This window comes from Natrix helvetica, assembly GCF_964273705.1.
Source record: "Natrix helvetica genome assembly, chromosome: 1".
In the NCBI taxonomy this organism is placed as follows: Eukaryota; Metazoa; Chordata; class Lepidosauria; order Squamata; family Natricidae; genus Natrix; species Natrix helvetica.
Genome location: NC_138548.1, coordinates 188,646,507 through 188,666,493, shown reverse-complemented (window position 1 = coordinate 188,666,493; position 19,987 = coordinate 188,646,507). Strand labels below are relative to the sequence as shown.

General features: G+C 42.6%; 1 protein-coding gene across 1 annotated transcript in view; it reads left to right on the top strand.

The window, feature by feature from the left end:
- ABCA12 (ATP binding cassette subfamily A member 12) overlaps window positions 1-19,987 on the top strand; it is a 179,608-nt gene that overhangs the window by 10,780 nt on the left and 148,841 nt on the right. The window contains exon 2 of the mRNA XM_081957386.1: window positions 17,890-17,983. Coding sequence (XP_081813512.1) covers window positions 17,890-17,983 — 94 coding nt within the window. The remainder of the gene's footprint in view (window positions 1-17,889; window positions 17,984-19,987) is intronic.

Below are 19,987 nucleotides of genomic sequence, written 5' to 3'. Positions count from 1 at the left end.
GGAAGGCAATGTGGAATGGAGAACTAAATAGGCTAAACATGAATGCCAATACAGAAGGCTGTATAATTACTTTATATTGTTATGTATGTTTTGTTTTTTGTTTTGTTGTTGTTGTGTTTTTCTTTCTGCTTTTAAAGGTAAAATGTTTAATAATTTTTTTAAAAAAAGAACTGTAGCAGGACCATCTAAGAAGGGGATAGAAAGGAGGCAAACCTCCAAGTGTTCTAGGAACTGCAGCTCTAAATCTATTAAGAAAGCTGGCCAAACTCGCAGAGAGTCTAAGGCTGCCCAGAAGGATGAAAACAGAAGGCAAAAGGCTCTAGAAAAGATCTGCCCCAGGACAGATAAAAAACAATTGCTTTTATCTGCACTTACTGAGCCTATTGGCCTAGCCCAGCAAGAGCAAGCCAACTGTCACCAGAGGGAGCCAGAGAGCAAGATTTCTCCTCTGCTCTATTCTGCCCAGCAACAGTGCGGGCCTTTGGGGAGCTGTAGATGACCTGAGCATCCCAATAGCCTTTTCCAACCAGTCCACTGGCAGAAACATGGTGGTTTGTGAACCCATTGTTACTCCTACATCAGCGGTGCATATTGCTGACATTAATCCTCTAAGCCACTATGCCAGAGGAACCAGAGGAAAACCTGAAACCAGAGACCAAGAGGACGGAGCAAACTCTCCACAGGGCCCATCAGGCAGCTGCATGGGCAATGTATGCTGCAACAACTGCCTCTTTCTTTAACAGGGCTTCCTTGCTCTGGATTCGCCAGATGCAGGACAGAATACTTGCAGCAGATGCAAGGTCACATCAGAACTTGAATAAACTCACCACTGCTGTTCAATTCTTGGCAGACACCACATTGAATGCCACTAGATTCATCGGCTCGACAGTGACAACACACCACCTGCTCTGGTTGCATCAGTGGCTGGCTGATGCCCGACACAAGTGGTGTTTGGCCTCAGCACCATTCAAAGGAGAGGTCCTCTTCAGAGACACCCTCAACCCATTCCTGATTGAGACTAAAGACAAGAGGAAGATCCTGCCATCCATCAACAGAAAGGGATCCTTTTGTCCAACACCATACTTCAACCACTCTTCCTTTCAGGGTTCAAGCTCTGGGTAAGGGACTGCCCTCACACAGAGGGATTTCCTCCCCAGATATTGTTAATTCCTGAATAGATCATACAGAGGTAGACAGGCTAGGTGGCCATTTTGAGGTGCAGGAGGTTGCCCCTTTCATTGCCCCAAGTAGTTCAGCCTCTGATCTTTCCATCGGGGACCGCCTCAAGTTTTTTTGCCAGCCACTGGAAGAACATCACATCTGACGCCTGGGTCAGAGAGACTGTGCAGTCAGGCCTATCTCTGGAATTCCTTTCCACCCCTCCGAGGTTCTTCATCAGGTGTCCCTTGTCAAATGACCCTGCTAAGAAGGCCCTTATGAATTCGGCAATACGGCATCTGTTGGACATTCATGCCATCCAGCATGAAGGGCAACAGGGAGCGGGGTTCTACTAGATCTTATTCGTAATATCTAAGTCCTTGGGGAGCTGGAGGGTTATTTTAGATCTAAAAAGACTTAACCATCATTTGGTCTACCAGAGATTCAAAATGCAGTCCCTGCACACTATTTTGGCTTGCATTAGGCAGGACGATTTCCTGGCATCCATTGACCTCACCAAGGCCTATTTGCATATCCTGATTCAGCCTCAGCATTGGCAATACCTCCGGTTTTATTATACAGGCCATCATTATCAATATAAGGCACTGCCGTTTGGTCTTTCATCAGCCCCGAGGCTATTCACTAAGATCCTAGGGTGCCTCGTAGCCCACCTGCGAGCTATGCCAGTATGGGTCCCTTTTTACTTGGACAATATTCTGGTCCTGTCCTCCTCAGCCCTCCAGACCACTGTGGACTTGAGAACTACCATTGAAACACTACAGTATTTTGGGTTCTCTATAAACATTGAGAAGAGTCATTTCACTCCCTCCAACCACCTGCTCCATCTAGGAACTCTCATTGATACCCTGTCGTGCAGAGATTTTCTATCCCAGGAGAGACAGGCCAGCCTTAAAGACTTGGCAGGTCAAGTTAGCAGGGAGCGAACTGACCCCTTAGCCCTGCTCTCTCAGCTCTTGGGCAAAATGGTGTCCTGTATATTCATCGTCCCCTGGCCATGCCTGCACCTCAGGGACATTCAATGGTTTCTTTTACTATTTCAGAAGGCAAACAGGAACAACTCTTCAGCCAAGGTCCGGATTCCATCAGAGGTAATCCTGTCTCTCCAGGTGGTTATGTTCTCAGTCAAAGAATAAAAATTGAACAGCTGTTGGAGAGATATAACATGAAAGATTGTAATACTGCTCCAACACCTATGAACACAGATTTTCATAACAGTTTGGGTGAGGACAAAAGTGAAGCCTGTGATCAAGAGATATATCAGTCAGCAATTGGGAGCCTGTTATATCTGTCACAGTGCAATTGCATTGGATGCGTGTAAAAAGGATTCTCAGGTATTTGAAGGGAACTGTGAATTTGGGTCTTCATATACAGGTCTCTGAAGAATTAAAATTGAAATGCTATTTTGATAGTGATTATGCCAATGATGTAAAGACCAGAAAGAGATTGTGGTATTGCTATTGAAACTTTTAATTTATAAATGCTTTGTCTAGTTTGCTATTTAGTAAAAAGAAAGAGTGGTGTCAGACTTGTCTCCAAACACTCATTTAAAAAAGCAGACTTTCAACTGATAGAAGTGAAAAGAACTTTTACTAAAGACATTGGTTGCAGGAAGATGAGGCAGAATCTGAAGTTACCACTCACTGATACAAAGCCAATGTTCCCCATCCTTTCTCCCAATGTGCGATCCATTGCCACCCAATCTGGGACCACTGTGATATTGTGGGAAACTCGGGATTGTTTAGGGTGCTGAAATTTCACACCCAGAGCAAGGTGTGACATTAAGCCAGAAATGCAATGTCTGTCCAGCCGGAGGAATAAACTACCACGGTGACTGGTCTATGTCCATTCCCAAATGGGAACAAGAGGAAATGGAGAACTGGGGAGAACCAGACCTGAAAGCAGACTGGGAAGCAGAGGAGAAAACCCTGAGACAGAAGTGGAGGTTGAAAACCTGGGGAGACAGCAGGAACTCTGGAGTGGCCAGCTCAAGTTCAGTGCCCGACTGAAAACTTTGCTCAACCTGGTTCTGTTCCACCAGCACCCACCATCCCACCAGCTCTGATTGCCCCACCAGATCCATCAGTAGGACCTGATGGATTATATCCAGAATTCTGAAGGAGCTGGCAGATGTTATCTCAGACCCATTGTATCTTTAAAAAATCTTGGATCACCAGGGAATTACCAGAGGATTGGAAAAGAGCTGATGTGGTTCCCATCTTCAAAAAAAAGGGGGGGGATGGACACAGGAAACTACAGACCAATTAATCTAACATCAATACCTGGGAAGATACTGGGGTGAGGAACAGATCTATGAACATCTAGAAACAAAATAAAGTTATTTGCTAAACAAATAAAGTTAATTGAGAAGACAGAAACCAGGAATAAAAATTAAGTAAGCACTGGTAAGAGAAAGTAAGCAAAATGGTAAGAGAACACCTGACCTTGATGAATATAAATCACCGGGATCTGACAAATTATATCCCACAGTTCTAAAGGAGCTGGCAGATGTTATCTCAGAACCACTGTACCAAATCTTTCAAAAATCCTAGAGCACAGGGGAAGTACTTGAGGATTGGAAAAGGGCTGATGTGGTTCTCATTTTCAAGAAAGGAAAAAAAGTAAACCCAGGAAACTACAGACCAATCTGTCTAATATCAATACCTGGGAAGATCCTGGAAAAGATAATCAAAATTAATCAAATAAATAATCAAATAAAGTTATAACTAGTAGCCAGCTTGGGTTTGTTAAAAACAAATCATGCCAAACCAATCATATTTTATTATTTGATAAAGTCACTAAATTAGTACGCCAGTGAAATGCTGTGGACTTAGTATACTTAGATTTCAGCAAGGCATTTGACAAAGTAGACCACAATCCACTTCTTGGTAAGCTAGAAAAATGTGGAATAGACAACATTACCACCAGCTGGATTTTTAGCTGGCTGACAAACTATACTCAATGAGTAGTCCTTAATGGTACTATATACACATGGAAAGAAGTAAGTCATGGAGTAGCACAAGCCTCCATCTTAGGCCCAGTATTCTTCAATCTATATAAATAAAAATGTAATGTTTGTTTGTTCAAAATCTCAAATCTCCGAAAGTTCTTCACCGATTGCTTTGAAATTTTGACACAACGTTGCATTCAACTACGCACATATGTTTATATACGTTTATTATATAGATATCACACCTGTGACAGGTAAAAACATGCTTTTTTGTAAAAACATGCTTTTTTGAAAACCAGAGCCATCTGCTGGACATAAAAGCAACACACACTATACTAAATATTTCATGATTCCATTTCAATGTTTCCGATTGCATTGTTATATTGAATGTTCATAGATTTCGATTTATTTTCATTTTGATTTAATTATTTCGTGTGACATTGTGTTGGAATTCAGCTGTGTCATTTACCATAGCGTTCATTTCTTGAGTATAGTATATTCGAAATAGTTTGGCCTCTCTCCAGCTTTGTCCCGATGGTCCCTTTATATGTGTAGCTGGGTTGCAGCTGCACCCTTTCCCCTTTCTGCCCCTCCTCCGATGAGCTTCCCCATTTCCACCAAGGGGAGTCAAAGCCTTTCGGCCTCCCCCTCCCCTCTCTCTCCTCCCCTCCCACCAGGCCTTTGCTGTCTGTGGCAGGGTGGCACCTGCCCCAACCCTCGGCTACCTCCTCCCACCCAGCCCAGTGGAGCTCCAGAGGAGGTGGAGGCGGAGCATCTCTTCAGCCCAGTCAGCTGCGCGCGCTCTCCACCTCCCTCACAGGGAGCCAGCTATTGCCTCGCCAAGGCGGCTCCAACGGGACAGCGGCGGTGTCAGCCTGAGGTGCAGCAGCGACAGCGTCACTGGATGGAGCCGCGGCCAGCGGGTGCTCCCTCGCGTCCGTGTCACCAGGTGCATCTCCTTCCTCCTCTTCCTCCTCCTGCTCCTCAGGGGACACCGGCCACCTCCTCTTGCCACCACCGCTGAGGGAAGCTGGGTCAGGGGTGGCAGCCGCCTCCTCCTCCTCTCCTCTTCAGCTCGGCCAGCTGGGGCCTGTGAGAGCGTCCTCTGTTGCGGCTCTTGCAAGGGCCACCGTGACTCACTTCCATGCGGGGGCCGCCTCTGCCGGGGGACTTGCGCTTTCTCTTTTCTTTCTTTTCCATTTAACCAGACTGGGCTACAGCAACACATGGCTGGGTACAGCTAGTACTTTATATATTTGGAAAATAAATGGTGGAACACATTAAACCAGGCTGTTGTGTCAGTCCTTTCCCGAACTATTCTTTTTTTCATTACTAATGATATTGGCATAATGTGAGATATGCAGCTCAAGAATCAAGAAAATGAAGAAATAGGGCGTTGGCCATTACCTGAGAAGCCTCTTCTCCTAGGGTGGAGGCAGTATCCAGGCTGGGTTCACCTTCATCCACTCATCTCAAGGACTGGGTCTGATAATGTTGTTTAATCAATCCCGGCTAGGTAGACCCAGCTTTAGATTCAGTCCCTCGATGAGGGCGGCTGCATCATCGCTTTCTCCGGTCTATTAACAAAGTTGGGTGTGGATTGAAAAGAGCTGGAGGTTCAATTAAGGCGTTGTGAGCAATAGGGAGTGCCAGAAAGTGACCCCAGCATCAAAGTCCCTCGGGGGACAGTGAAAGCACACATCTTCTTCACCCTGGAAAGGAAATCATTTGTAATTAGTATAAAATCAATTCTAGAGAAGGATTGATGCCTATCGGTAAAAAATGTAAAGTCCCATTCTTTAAGATTCCGTTCTCTCCAGATATCTCTCAATTCCATATAATCTATCATGTCAAAAAAAGATTTAGGCAATCTTGCTCGTGTTTGAGTATTTTGCAAAAGTCTCTTTCGGTCCTTCATGGTGTCCAATACTCCGTTCCAATCACCCAGTAATATACACGATCTATAACCCCATTGTATTAATTTGGTATGAAGCAACTTGTAAAAATTTTCTTGTTGTTGATTGGGGGCAAATACTCCTGTTAAAAGTATTTTCTTTCCTTCTATTAATAGTTCAATTGCAATGTATCTTCCTTGAGTATCTGCTTCAATTAATTCAGCCTTTAAATCTTTTCTTAAGTATATAACTATACCATTTTTCTTCTCTGGAGCAGATGCCACAAAATGTAGTCCCAATCTTGCATTCATCAGATATTTCTGGTCCTGTGTTCTAATATGTGTTTCTTGCAGAAAAATCACATCATTTTTAAATTGTTTCAGATAGTGGAATATTTTTTTTCCTTTTTTGTGGTGAGTTTAAACCATTAACGTTCCAGGTTAGAAATTTAATTGTCATCTTCAGCCCCCTGAAGCTTTTTAAGAGCCACCTGGAAATCCTGCTGGAATTTCTTCTTCGGTCTGGCTCCCCCCACAGCTTCTGTATGTATGCTTATAGTTTCTTGGATTGTTGTCTGGGCTTGTTGCATCTTTAATTCTTGCTCTTTACGTTTGGTAACCGCTCGGGTTTGACTTTGTTCTATGATTTCTTCTATCTCAAGTAAGTCCAGGGTTTGAGCAGCACCCGCTTATGCCTGGATATCTTCCTGTTTATCTTCCCCTGCTTCTTTTCTTCCTCTAGATCCTGGAGATGGAGGGTGTCCAGCCTTTAATACATTGCTGTAAAAATCTCTTGCTTTCCAGACTGAGCTAAGACGATATCTTTCTCCTAAGTAGTTCACTACCAATCCTTCTGGAACCTCCCATCTGTACTGTATCTGGCGAGTTATGAGTTCATCCACTAGGAATGCATAATCCTTTCTAGATCTCAACATTTTAGGGGGAATTTCCTTTAATACTGTCACTGCTTGACCTGCGACCTGCAATTTGTTTTTATACGTCACTTGTAATATGCCATTCCTTATTTTCCTGGTAACAAAATAGATTACAATATCTCTTGGTAGTTGTCTCTCTCTGGCAATCCATGAATTTACATGGTAAATTTTGTCCATCTGCCAGTCATATTCGGTCTTGGATTCACCAGTTAATTGGACAAAAGCTTCCACAAAAATCTCTTTCAAATTTTCTTGTTTACTTTCTTTCAAGCCTCTTATTCTCAAAGCAAACTCCATAGCTCTATATTGTGTCATTGTGACTTCTGCCTCTGATTTATCAATCTTGCTTTGAATGTCTACAACCTTGTTCTCCAAATTCACATTGGACTGATTGATTTCTTCCACTCTATCCTCCAGTGATGTTACATAACCAAGCAAACCCTTAAATGCATCCACTATATCTTCCCTTGCTGGTTGCGAGTTTGGATTAAGTCCTTAATTTTAGACATTTCTGTCAGGGGAAAAAACACCCTGTTGGAGATCGATGGACCGTGGCTGATTCCCTTCCGCATATCTTTTGAGATATTTAGAAAAGAAATACTCTTTAAGAAAATATTCTAATTAATAAACAAACTTTAATAATAAAATAAAAAAAATAAATGATACAGAAATAACTAAAGGTTACATTTTTGATAATGAAAGCTCCTCAGCCAAAGTTGGCTGCCGAACAAAGAAGAGAGGAATTTTGGAATGTGTAACGCGTGCGCAATAAATCACTTTCAGATAAGAACCTTTTTTTGTTTTATGACCTGCGCAATAAAGCTTTCTTAGTTTAACTCTTGAGTGTCAGTTCAGGCAGTTCAGGCCTAGCAAACTTTTTAACATCGTGACACCCCTTCTTTTGCTAGTCTGGGCTGACGTCATCAAATCATCAATTAAGGCACATCTTCTTTCGCAGATACTCGTGTTGATTTGCGGCGAGTGGTTTGTTAAGCATGTCTGCAATCTGATCATGTGTAGAAACATATTGCAATTTAACAAAACCTTGCTTAACTAATTGCTTTGTGTTTTGATAACGAATGTCAATGTGTCTGGACCTAGAACCTGTAAAATGTGACTCAGAAATATAGACAACAGATACATTATCTTCCATCACGGTGATTGGTCGAATCGGACGTGTCCAGATATCTGTGATCAAAGCATCAAACCACGTTAGAGAATTACAAGCATCTGAAACACAAGCATATTCAGCTTCAGTAGATGAACATGAAACAAAACTCTGTTTTCTCACTTGCCAGTAAACAGGACAACCATTTAGGAACATCATGTAACCAGAAGTGCTTTTGCGTGACTTCTTGTCGCTCGCCCAGTCGGCGTCGGCAAAACAAATCAACTTTGGTTGATCAGTGTGTGTTGGTTCTAGCAATAACTTCATGTGTTTAGTGTGTTTTAGGTATTTCAACAACTTCTTAATGCATGACCAATGAAATTGTGTTGCCTTACCTACGTGTCGTGATAAAAGATTAACACTAAGTGCGATGTCAGGTCTGGTCCAACTACTAATGTATAATAGTGAACCAATGACTGAACGATAAAGTGTTTGATCCTCGAACTCAGGACTTGGTTCATGTGTTAAGTTGTGAAAATCTGTTTGCATGGGTGTCTTTGTTGTGCTAGCATCTTTCATGTTGCAATGATGTAGAATGTGGTCAATTTTCTCCTCTTGTGAAAGACTAAACCCCTTCTGTGTCTTTTCAATTTGAACACCTAAATAAGTGCTAATGTGTCCTAAAGATTTTAGTGTGAAGTATCTCTGCAAACTTTTGGCAAAAATCTCACTCATTTTCTTATTTGGACCAATATAAACAATATCATCAACATAAACAAGAATTATCTCATATGCATTGTTAGATCTTTTTGTGAACACGCATTCATCAGTTTCGGACTTAATAAAGCCCATTGAATTTAGTTTGTCAGTAAGACATAAATACCACATTAAACCTGACTGTTTCAGACCATAAAGACTTTTGTTCAGGAACCAGGTATCCCCTTCTTGCTTTCGGAATCCTGGAGGGCTTCTCACGTAGATCTCTTCATCTAGGTCTGCATGTAGATAAGCTGTGTCCACATCAAATTGGAAAACTTCTAAACCAAGAATAGTTGCAGTGGTTAAAGCAATTTTTACACTTTCAGTTCTGACTGTTGGTGAGTAAGTGTTTGTGTAGTCCTCAGGATAACGTTGAGCGAAACCCTGAGCTACAAGTCTGGCTTTGTATAAAGACTCACCATTCGGTTTCTTCTTGATTCTGTAGACCCATCGGGTGCCAATGACTTTCTTGTTTGCTGGAGGTTTTGCAGGCGTGAATACATTAAGTTTCTTCAAACTGTCCATTTCATCCTGCATTGCATCATACCATTTGTCTTGTTCTGAATCAGGAAGCTGTTTGATTTGTGTGAATGTCTCTGGAGGAAGAGTAACGTTGCAAATCAAAGGTAATGGTGACTTTGTCAGTTGCCATGAATAACGTTGTGGAGGGATTCCTTTTGTGGCCCTCTTGGAGCGTCTAGGAACAACAGACCAGTCTTCTTCTTCTTCATCATCATCCTCGTCCTCACGTTCGTCGCTAGCATCAGCATCCGCGGGTTGCAAAGACGGAACATCAGGTTGTGAAGAACTGGTAGAAGGAATATCTGCCTGCGAATTGTCATCAGGCTGCGTGGCATCTGGAACACCATCTCTAGGAAAATAAACTTCAGGATCATTGGAATGAATCCTGGACCAGTCAATGTCTTCCTCAAAATTAGCAGATTGTGAAATGACAATCACATGTTTAGTATCAATGAATTTGTACCATTTTGAATTATCATCAATACCCATAAATCTCAGTCTCTTTGCTACTGTACCTCCCTTTCTTCTTTGACTTAAGGGAGTGTTCACCATAGCATATGAACCAAAAATATGGAGGTTCTTGAGATTAGGCTTGTAGCCATACAGCATGTAGAAAGGAGTTTGATTGATTACACTGCTCCAAGTACGGTTGACAATGTAATTTGCATATTTGATTGCTTCACCCCAGTATGCGTTACTGAGATTGGCATCTTCTAGAAGACAACGCATCATGGTTTGTAGAACCCCTTGTCTTCTTTCTACGACTCCGTTATGAGCCGGTGTATATGGAGCAGATGTCTGATGAAGAATTCCATTCTTACGCATCCAGTCCTGGAAACGCTGAGACATGAATTCTGCACCACGGTCACTCTGGATTCTGGCGATGCAAACTTGGTATTGTGTAGAAACAAATGCTGCAAAGTCTTTAAAGATCTGAAAGGTCTCAGATTTCTCTCTCATAGGATATACAAATCCATATCTAGAATGATTATCTACAATTGTTAAAAAATACTTTCTGCCACCAAGTGTTGGTGGGAAAGGACCCACTATGTCAGTGTGTACCAAATCAAAAATGCGTGTTGACCGGCGTGTAGCGTGTTTGGGAATTGCAGCCGCCTTGGATTTAGCCTTTTTGCAAACCGCACAATCCAAAAACACCTTACACCCCTTTAGATCCAAACCTTTTGCGAACTCCGGCATCTTTCTAAGAACACGGAAACTGGCATGCCCCAATCTTCTGTGCCACTTGTGAATACACCTGGAATGCAAAGGTTTACCAGTTAGTGAATTCTCAACATTAACAGTTTCATGAGGACCCTCAGGCTTGCTCTGAGCAATCTGTTTTTGTTTTCTCTGTTTGTTGGCTTTAGGAGCCTTTGGCACAGTAACGCTTTCTCTCTCTGGGACAACTCTCTCTGGGTCTGCGTTGTGCCTTTTTGGAGTTTGCATACTTGCCTGTGCTTGCCCTTTAGGCTTTGGCTTTAAGTAATAAACACCACCAATCAGCATGGTTTCAGCAACAATATCTCCATCTTTAACTAAGTAACTTGCTTTTTCGAGGTGGTGAACCTGGAACTTTAAATCTCTAGACAAGTGACTTTGACTAAGCAAATTACTGGTTGCTGAAGGTATGTAATAAACATCAGGGATGTGTGTATCGAGCTCTTCAATGTAAACAGTTCCTTTTCCCATAACCTTGCAAGTGTGGTTGGTGAAGGAATACAGTTCTCGATACTCGGGCTCTGGTTCGCCCATCTCTGTGAAAAGTTCCCTTCTGTGGGTAACGTGCACAGCTGCTCCACTATCTAAAGTCCACAAAAGACGTCTGTCGAACTTTGGATCAGGTTGTGGAACGTTGGTTATGGCCAGTGTTGCAAGCGGAGCTTGTGGATCACGCCTTGGACCACGACGACCTTGTCTTCCGCCTCTACCTCTGCCTCTGGAATCTGTTCCTCTGGGCTGGTACGTGGCGGGAGCTGGAACTCGTTGGGGACAATCCCGGGTGTCATGTCCCACACGGTTGCAGGTGTAGCACTTTGGCATCCTTGGAGCGTAGCCTCTTCCTCGGAAGGGACGTCTGGCTGGAGCCTTTAATGCTGGAGGCCGTTGCAGATGTGGGGTAGCTAACCTGATAGCTTCGTCTTCCACTAAAAGTCTGCAAACGTGGTTAACTGTGCGTTGAGCAATAGGCACGTAGTTAATCTTTGCAACAGCATCTTTCCATTCATAATTCAATGAGTTAATGATGATGCTAATCATTTGGATATCATCGATTACATGGCCATTTTGTCTCAATTCACTTCTCATTCTTTTCAGTTTGGTCAAATGTCCACCAATTCGTTCACCAGGTTTCAACTTCGAACCATGGAACTCAGACATGAGCAAACATGAGGATTCAATTGAAACGGGCCTGTAGCAATCTTCCAAAATAGCCCAAATTTCTTGGGCAGTTGCATCAGGTGGAAAGATACCTTGGATCTCAATTTCCATTGACATGAGTAAAGTCGTGGTTGCTCTGTTTTCGAGGTTTCTTATTGCAGGCGTCCACGGTGGAGGAGGAGGATTAAAAACCATGGAATATGTGCCTTCTCTTCGAAGCAAGAGCGCAATTTCACTGACCCAGGCTTTATAATTCTCTCCTGACTCCTTTAATTTGGACTCACCAGTCAAGGGGGTGACTGTGAATACCTGCTGAGGAACAATTTGTTGCTCTGGTTGCAAAGCTGGTTGTTGAACCAGGGGATGCTGGGGTTGCATCATTGGCCTTTGCGTGGCAACATCAAATTGGCTTCCTCGAATTTGCCTTTGGCTTTGCCTTTTTTCATCTAGGGAGAATTCCACACCGCCAGGGGGTGTTGAAGACTTAACCTTTGAGGGCAAAGTTTGGGCTTCTGTAAAACTCATAGACATATCTCTGAAAATCTGGTCCAATTGCTTAATCTTTTGCTGTAATAATTTTTCTCCGCCAGCAGATGGCAGTGCAGCTTCACTTTTTGGCTGCCTCTCCTTTCTATACGTATGCGGAAGTTCAGTTGACTCAAAGGGACCACGTGACCTCGGTGACGTGTACATGTCTCTTTGTTCTAATTGACCAATGAACTCTGTGGGGTGTGTCTTAGGCTGTTGTTTTGAAGAAGACAAGATGGCGTCCTCAGACATTTTGGGAGTGGGGGAGCTTCTTCTACTTCGCCTTATCTCTTCAAAACACACTCTCGCCTCCCTAGCATATTTTTCAAACAGTTCTATTTGATCTAGATAGCTTTGCATTTCTTGCTCATCTGGGGAGATGTTATAAAATCTGCTTTCTGCGTGGGAGGATTTTTTCTGTGCCGGCAGTTGCCATTCATCAATCGTTTGATAATCTGCGAGGGTCTGGGAATGGAGTGGCTCTGGCAGAGTGGGAAGTTTTGGCTTGGCCCCCAAAAATTCATAATCTCCTGGAGATATTTTAGAAGGAGGAACCACTGACCTCGTTTCGTGGATGTCGCGTCCTGTAGCTCCTTCTCCCATATTTGGCTCGGCACCTGAAGGAATTTGTTGTTCCTGAAGCACGTTTTGATCTTGCTTCTCTGTGTCCGAGGGAGCCTCCTTGTCAGAGGAAGCTGATCCATCTGTGCTCGCCCCATCTTTCTTTTTCTTTTTTTTCTTTTTCTCCGACATTGCTAATTAGGCTTAGTCGGTTATCTTAAGATAGCGCGAAGAGAAAATACAGCCATAAATTGTAGCCATCTCAGCTAGTATCATCAGAACCAAAACTCTGCTACCAAGTTGTCAGGGGAAAAAACACCCTGTTGGAGATCGATGGACCGTGGCTGATTCCCTTCCGCATATCTTTTGAGATATTTAGAAAAGAAATACTCTTTAAGAAAATATTCTAATTAATAAACAAACTTTAATAATAAAATAAAAAAATAAATGATACAGAAATAACTAAAGGTTACATTTTTGATAATGAAAGCTCCTCAGCCAAAGTTGGCTGCCGAACAAAGAAGAGAGGAATTTTGGAATGTGTAACGCGTGCGCAATAAATCACTTTCAGATAAGAACCTTTTTTTGTTTTATGACCTGCGCAATAAAGCTTTCTTAGTTTAACTCTTGAGTGTCAGTTCAGGCAGTTCAGGCCTAGCAAACTTTTTAACATCGTGACAATTTCGTTAGACACATATTTAAGGGCTTTAGTAATTTTGCCATCCAGAGCAGAAGCTTGTTCCTTTAAGGCATTTTGAAGGTTACTTTGGAGGGCTTCAAGTGTTAATGCTTCTGCTGGGGGTAATAAAGATTGCAATTTTTGTGTCTGGGCTGGAGAGCTTCCAGCGCTCTTAGAGGCAGTTAATTTAGTTTGCTTTGAAGCCATTTCCAAATACTCAAATCAAACTTTTCAGCGGCCAAATTGCTTATCCAAAAAGTCCACCTAACCCCCCAAACTTGTTAATTTTTATAGCTTGTTAGTGAACCAACACTGTTTTGTTTAATCTAGAGCTCTTGATTCTTTTTACAACTTTAGCAAGCACTTAACAGATACTTTGCTTCTTAAGTTTCACTTTCAACACGCCCTTTGATGTTCAGGCGCCATCTTCCCTTTTATCCCCCTTAATCTTCACAGAAGGAAGTTATAATAAATCTGAGTTAAATTTTGTACTTGCGATTATAATTACTCCTGTCTTTGCTCCTCCTGCTTCTTATTCAAATGTAGATTAATACGTTGATAGCAGGAGTGGTCATGGTGCTTTGTTCTGCCGATACAGAGATGCCCCGGGAGCGGAGCACTATCAGGCTGCAAGGGGGCTTTTGCCTTTCAACCCCCAGAATTACTCCTGTGGGTCTAAGGGAGCTCTACCCTTACCTGGTTGCTCACCTCCCCCTCTTTTCCTGAGGGGAGAGTTTTCAAACTGCCAGACAGCTGATTTATGCTGTTCTAGCAGCCTAACGCGATCTCGGGGCTGGCGTTCCCAAAGGAATGTCCACCAGCACCTACATTACCACCAGAAGTTCCACATCCAACTTTCTTAATAGACTGGAGAAAGCGATGATGCAGCCGCCCTCATCGAGGGACTGAATCTAAAGCTGGGTCTACCTAGCAGGGGTGTGGTTAAACAACATTATCAGACCCAGTCCTCGAGATGAGTGGATGAAGGTTAACCCAGCCTGGATGCTGCCTCCACCACTAGGGAGAAAATTTAGGTTCAAAATTCAGCAGAGGGATAAGAATATAATCCCCTAAATCAAAAGGCTTGTATCTTTATAAATGACTTAGATGAGGGAATAGAAGAGAGAACCCATCAAATTTGCAGATGATACTAAACTGGCAGAAATAGACAGAAGACAAACTCAGGATCCAAAAAGATCTTGACAAACATGAACAATGGACCCTATCAAAATAATGAATTTTAATATGAATAAAAGCAAAGCTTTACATTTAGGCAGGAGAAATCAAAGGTATAAGGCAGCGATGGCGAACCTTTTTGTGGCTTGCATGCCATAAGTGGGGGGAGTGCAGGGGGGTCATGTGCAGGTGTGCCACACCCAAAATGCAATGCGTGACCCCCCAGTGCGCATGCACGCACTACAGGTGCGACTAGCCCCCATTTTTGCATGCTTTTTTCACCTTCCCAGGCTCCAGAGGTTTTATAGGACCGTGGGGAGGGTGAAAACAGCCTCCCCCGCCCCCCGGAAGCTCTCCAGAGGTTTCAGGGACCTTCAAGAGGCTTCCCTGAAGCCTCCGGAGCAGTCAAAATGACCCTCCGAGCAAATAGGAAGTCTGTTCCCGAAGTTCCGGTTTGCTCATAGGGCTGTTTTTTTGCACTCTGGAGGCTTCAGGGAAGCTTATGAAGCCTCCGGAGGGCCTCTGGGGGGGGGGGAGGCTCTTTTCACCCTCCCCAGGCTCCTGTAAAGCCTTTGGAGCCTGGGGAGGGTGAAAAATGGCTTTGAAAAAGGGTGAACTCAGCTGGCCAGCGTGTGCATGCGTGCTGGCCAGCTGACAGGGCAGCGCCTCGCGTGCCCTGACAAATGGCTCTGCGTGCCACCTGTGGCACGCGTGCCATAGGTTTGCCATCACTGGTATAGCATGGTGCCAGCCTGTGAACAGGGGGAACCCATTTGTCTGATATCAAAATAGTGCTGGGGTCTGGAGGAGATTTTTAATGAGTGTTAAATGCTTCCACCCCAGACTGTGCTATCAAAACAATACCTAAGCCTAGACTCTATTCCATCATGCTGAGAGAATTAGAAGAGCTCAGGCCTTCATTGATAAAAACCTACCCAGAGGGTTCATCCAATCAGTGCAATCATGCATGGCAACCCTTACGCTGTTCAGGGAAAAGAAGAATGGCTTCCTCAGACTGTGCATTGACTACCACAGGCTCAATGCTATTTTGTCTGGAGAATGTGTATCCCCTACCACTGATGAAGGATATGCTGAGCCACCTGACAAGGAGAGAAATTTTTTACCAAACTGGACTTGAGGGAGGCTTACTACCAAGTATGAATTAGAGAGGCAGATGAGTGGAAAACTGCTTTCAATTTCCCACTAGCTCTTTCCAATTTCAGGTGCTCCCATTTGTCTTATAAAGAGTCCCCACTGTATTTATGCATCTGTTCAACAAGGTGCTACATGAGCATTTGTATAAAGGCATCCTAGCATATCTGAACAATATTTTGATTTACACCGAGACTATGGACAAACATGTGAAATTAGTAAGGCCAGTCCTAGCGAAACTCCATGCCACCCAAAGTTTTCCAAATACGAGTTCTTCTCAGTTCTTCTCACCACCTCCAGACCAATGGAGAGAATGGCATACTAGCGCATACCTCCACTGCTATGTTAATTATCAACAGGGAAATTGGTTGGACCTCCTTCCCTTTGTGGCTTACAACAATTCCATTCACAGCAGCACTGGTTTCACACTGTTCCGACTGACCACTAGCCAGGATTTCATTGCTATTCTGGAGCTGTCCCAATAACCTCCCCAAAGTACATGACTAGCTGAATGGGTGAAATCCCTGCAATTCACATGGCCAGTTTCCTGTAAGGTGCTCGTGAGAGATTCCCACAAAAAATATGCTGACAAAAGGAGAATGCAACAAAGGTAATTTAAAATTGGAGATGAACCTTTGCTTTCCACAAAATTCCTGCAGTCCAGGCAACCCTTGAAGAAATTGGGACTGAAATACATTGGCATTTCCCCATTATTAAATGCATCAACCCCATGACAGTGGAGCTAAAACTACCAAAACCTTTTAAACCCAATCCATCCTGATTTCCACTGCAGCCTATTAAAACCTGCAGCCACATTGCTCTTGTGTACCACAACAAAACTACCACTACCTCCCAACCTTCCTATTGAAGGAGAACAGCAATTCAAGGTCAAGAAAATCCTTGACTCACATAACCACAGAGGCAAACTTCAATACTTAACCCTCTGGAAAGATTTTCCCCTATTCAAAACTGAGTGGGTTGATGCCCAACATGTACAATTCCCACACCTCCTTCACAAATTCCATAACCGATATCTGATAAATCCCACTAAACCCTAATCTTTTATTTATATCTCTTTTCTTTTCCTAGTTTTAGTCGGGGGGGGGGGGGGGGCAGAATGTCAGAACTGCCATCTTGAGCTTCTGCTTCAGCCTCACTTGCTAGATGCCAGCTTGCCATAAACTATAGGGGGAGGGAATTGCTGTAATCACAGGGAAGGGGGGAAAACCAAAACTACTCATTGTGTCATTCCAACAAGGCCCTATGCTACAATCTTTTTAAGAACTCCAAGAAATCTCAATCAGTATAGCCAGAGACATATTTATTTATTTTTATTTATTTGACTTGTATGTCACTCATCTCACCTAGACCAATCTCAAAGGCAACCGGCTCACTGCATGCAAAAGTCCTTTAACCAACATTATATATTATTACTTTTTTGTGGGTAGGAAGCATGATACCCAAATGATCAAATGTTAGCACTAGTTGGAGATGATAATGCAGTGTAATGCATTGATATACAGTAAATTAAATTAAAAGGATAGCCATGTTGTTTAGCAAGACTACAGAGTATTTACATTAAAAAAAATTTGACGACTCTTCACATAGGCTTTTAGCCCTAAAGAGCCATATCCTTGAAATCCTGCAACAACTCACCCAATAATATAGTTGATTTCCAGATACTTTTAATTGTCAAATAAAACAAAAGCCTCCAAAGTTCTTAAAGCATGTATAATCCATAAAAAGAAACCTTTTCCAAGGAAGCAAGCAAGGAAGCAACTGTCCACCCTTGCTTCTCTGTCATAAGATCATTGCCCCATAATAATTTATGGGATGAGTCTGCCTCTTCTGGTAGAGTTTTCAGTACTAATTTTTCCTAATTAGCAAACATTGGGACCTTCCATAACAAAGTTTGTTCTTTATGCTAAAATGAAAACTGACTTTTTGTTAATTTTTCCTACCTTTATTACATTATACTTCTTGTTAAGTAGATGTTCTTTTTGTATGATTACTATTGTTAAAATTTCCCAAATATATCAAACCTGAATATAATTTGTTCTTTTTTCACAGCTTTGGTCTTTCACATTAATTTTTTTGCCTGTATTTTCATTCATTCTTATGGCTGTCATTCGAATCCAGTTTCCTCCAGAAGCCCAATCAAACTGTAAGTAATTGTTGATAGGCATTATAATGATGAATCTATTCTTTTTATTCCTTACATATTTTAACAAATATTTGTTCTAGTTTTGTAAATGCCAAAATATGAGGCCATGGAAAGGGAGTCCTCAGATGATGCACATTTTTCTTTATCATTATCCATATTTAAATTTTCAAAGTGATGAAGGCATGAGATTAGTTGTAATATGAAATTCCATTATGGCAGTTTATCTCGTGCTTGCATTTAGTGGGGACATCAACAGACAACAGTACAGCAAAACTGTTAAAATGGTGGTTGTGATAGTTGATCAGGGCTCCTCTGTTTTTTATGTGCAACAGCATTAGTGTTTAGGAACAGAGGTAAGTTAGTTGCTTTTCTATTAATACATAATCCTTAATAGGGCTCTCCTGTAAGGACCCTGCCATGGTCTAATTCCAACTGGAAATATAGCAAAGTTTTTCTCCACTCTGCTTTGTCCTGTTTTCTCCACTGGAAATGGCTGTTTGCAACACACAGAGAAGGATACTTTCCTAAAAGCTCACAGTTCAGGAATACCAATGTTAACTTGGATTGCGAACAAAGTTTTGATGGCTACCATGGTTGTAGTCCAGTTCTGCACCTGCCATCAGTAACTCCATGGCCCACTCACTGACATGGCATTGCAGCCAGTGAAGTTTCTCTTTCACCCATCCCTGCAGAATAGCCACCAATCTCTGTCCCTCCCCTCGTCCCTTCCTGAGCATGGAGGAAGGAAGGTGATGGGAATGAGAAGGAAGGAAGGAGAGAGGAAAGAGGGAGGGAGGAAGGAAAGAAGGAGATGGAAATGAGAAGGAGGGAGGGAGGGAGGGAGGGAAAGAGGAAGGAAGGAAAGAGAGGCAACTTGGTTGATCTGATCTGCATAACCACCTTGGAGCCAGCGAAGGCTGCCCCGCTGCCTCGGCCCTGCCCCTTGGGCATGCACACAGGAGGCAGCAAGTGCTGGCAACCTGGGTGAAAGGTAGGCACTCAGAATGCAGTTGTCATGGTTCCAAGTAATGCTCCTAACTCAAGACTCTAAGGCTTTGGCTTCCTCAAAAATCCTGTTTATTGGGTACATCATGTCTGCACAGTCAAATTTGAAACTAAAACTGAATAATTCCCACATTTTTGCTATATTTAAAGAATAGATACTGTCCACCCCCCTTGTGTCACAGGTCACATTAGCCAACCAAGCAGATGATAAACTTCTCAGTACTCCCTCCAGTGGTGGGTTCCAGGCGGTATGCACCGATAAAGGTGTACCAGTGGCAGCTGAGAACGGCTACTGTACCAGAACGGTGTTTTGGAGGGAAGTGTTCCTTATCTGCATTTAAGCCGACTGGTCCATTTGTGCACCTATGCACAGCGTACAGAGCCTACGTGACCTCTGCATATTTTTCAGATATTTCTGAGACACTGCTGATGAGGAGCTGAAGGTCTTCATGCTTACTGGCAAGCAGAACGGTATCATCAGCATATCTTAAATTGCTGATCTGAACACCGTTTATTTTGAGGTCAGCATCAATGTTTTCCAGTGCTTCATTGAAAATGGACTCAGAGAAATTTTAAACAACAGCAAAGACAAAATACAGCCCTGTCTGACCCCTCTTCATATTTCTGCATCATCTGAATATTTTTGGCCTACTCTCACATTTGCTACCTGATGCCAATATAGATTATTTATGATTCAGATGTCTTTGTCATCTAGTTCCACTTGTTTCAGGATTTATAATAGTTTGCTGTGTCTTATTTTATCAAATACTTTTTCAAAATTGATGAAGCATATGTAAACACTGTGACTGACATCTCTACAGCACTGTATAAGAACTTGAATGCTGAATAGGGTATCTCATGCATCAAGATTGTTTCTGAAACCAAATTGTGTATTACCTAGACACTCCTCAATTTTGTTGTATATTCTTGTGTGAATTATTCTCAGGAATATTTTCAGGGCATGACTCATTAAGCTTATCATTCTGCATTCAGTACACT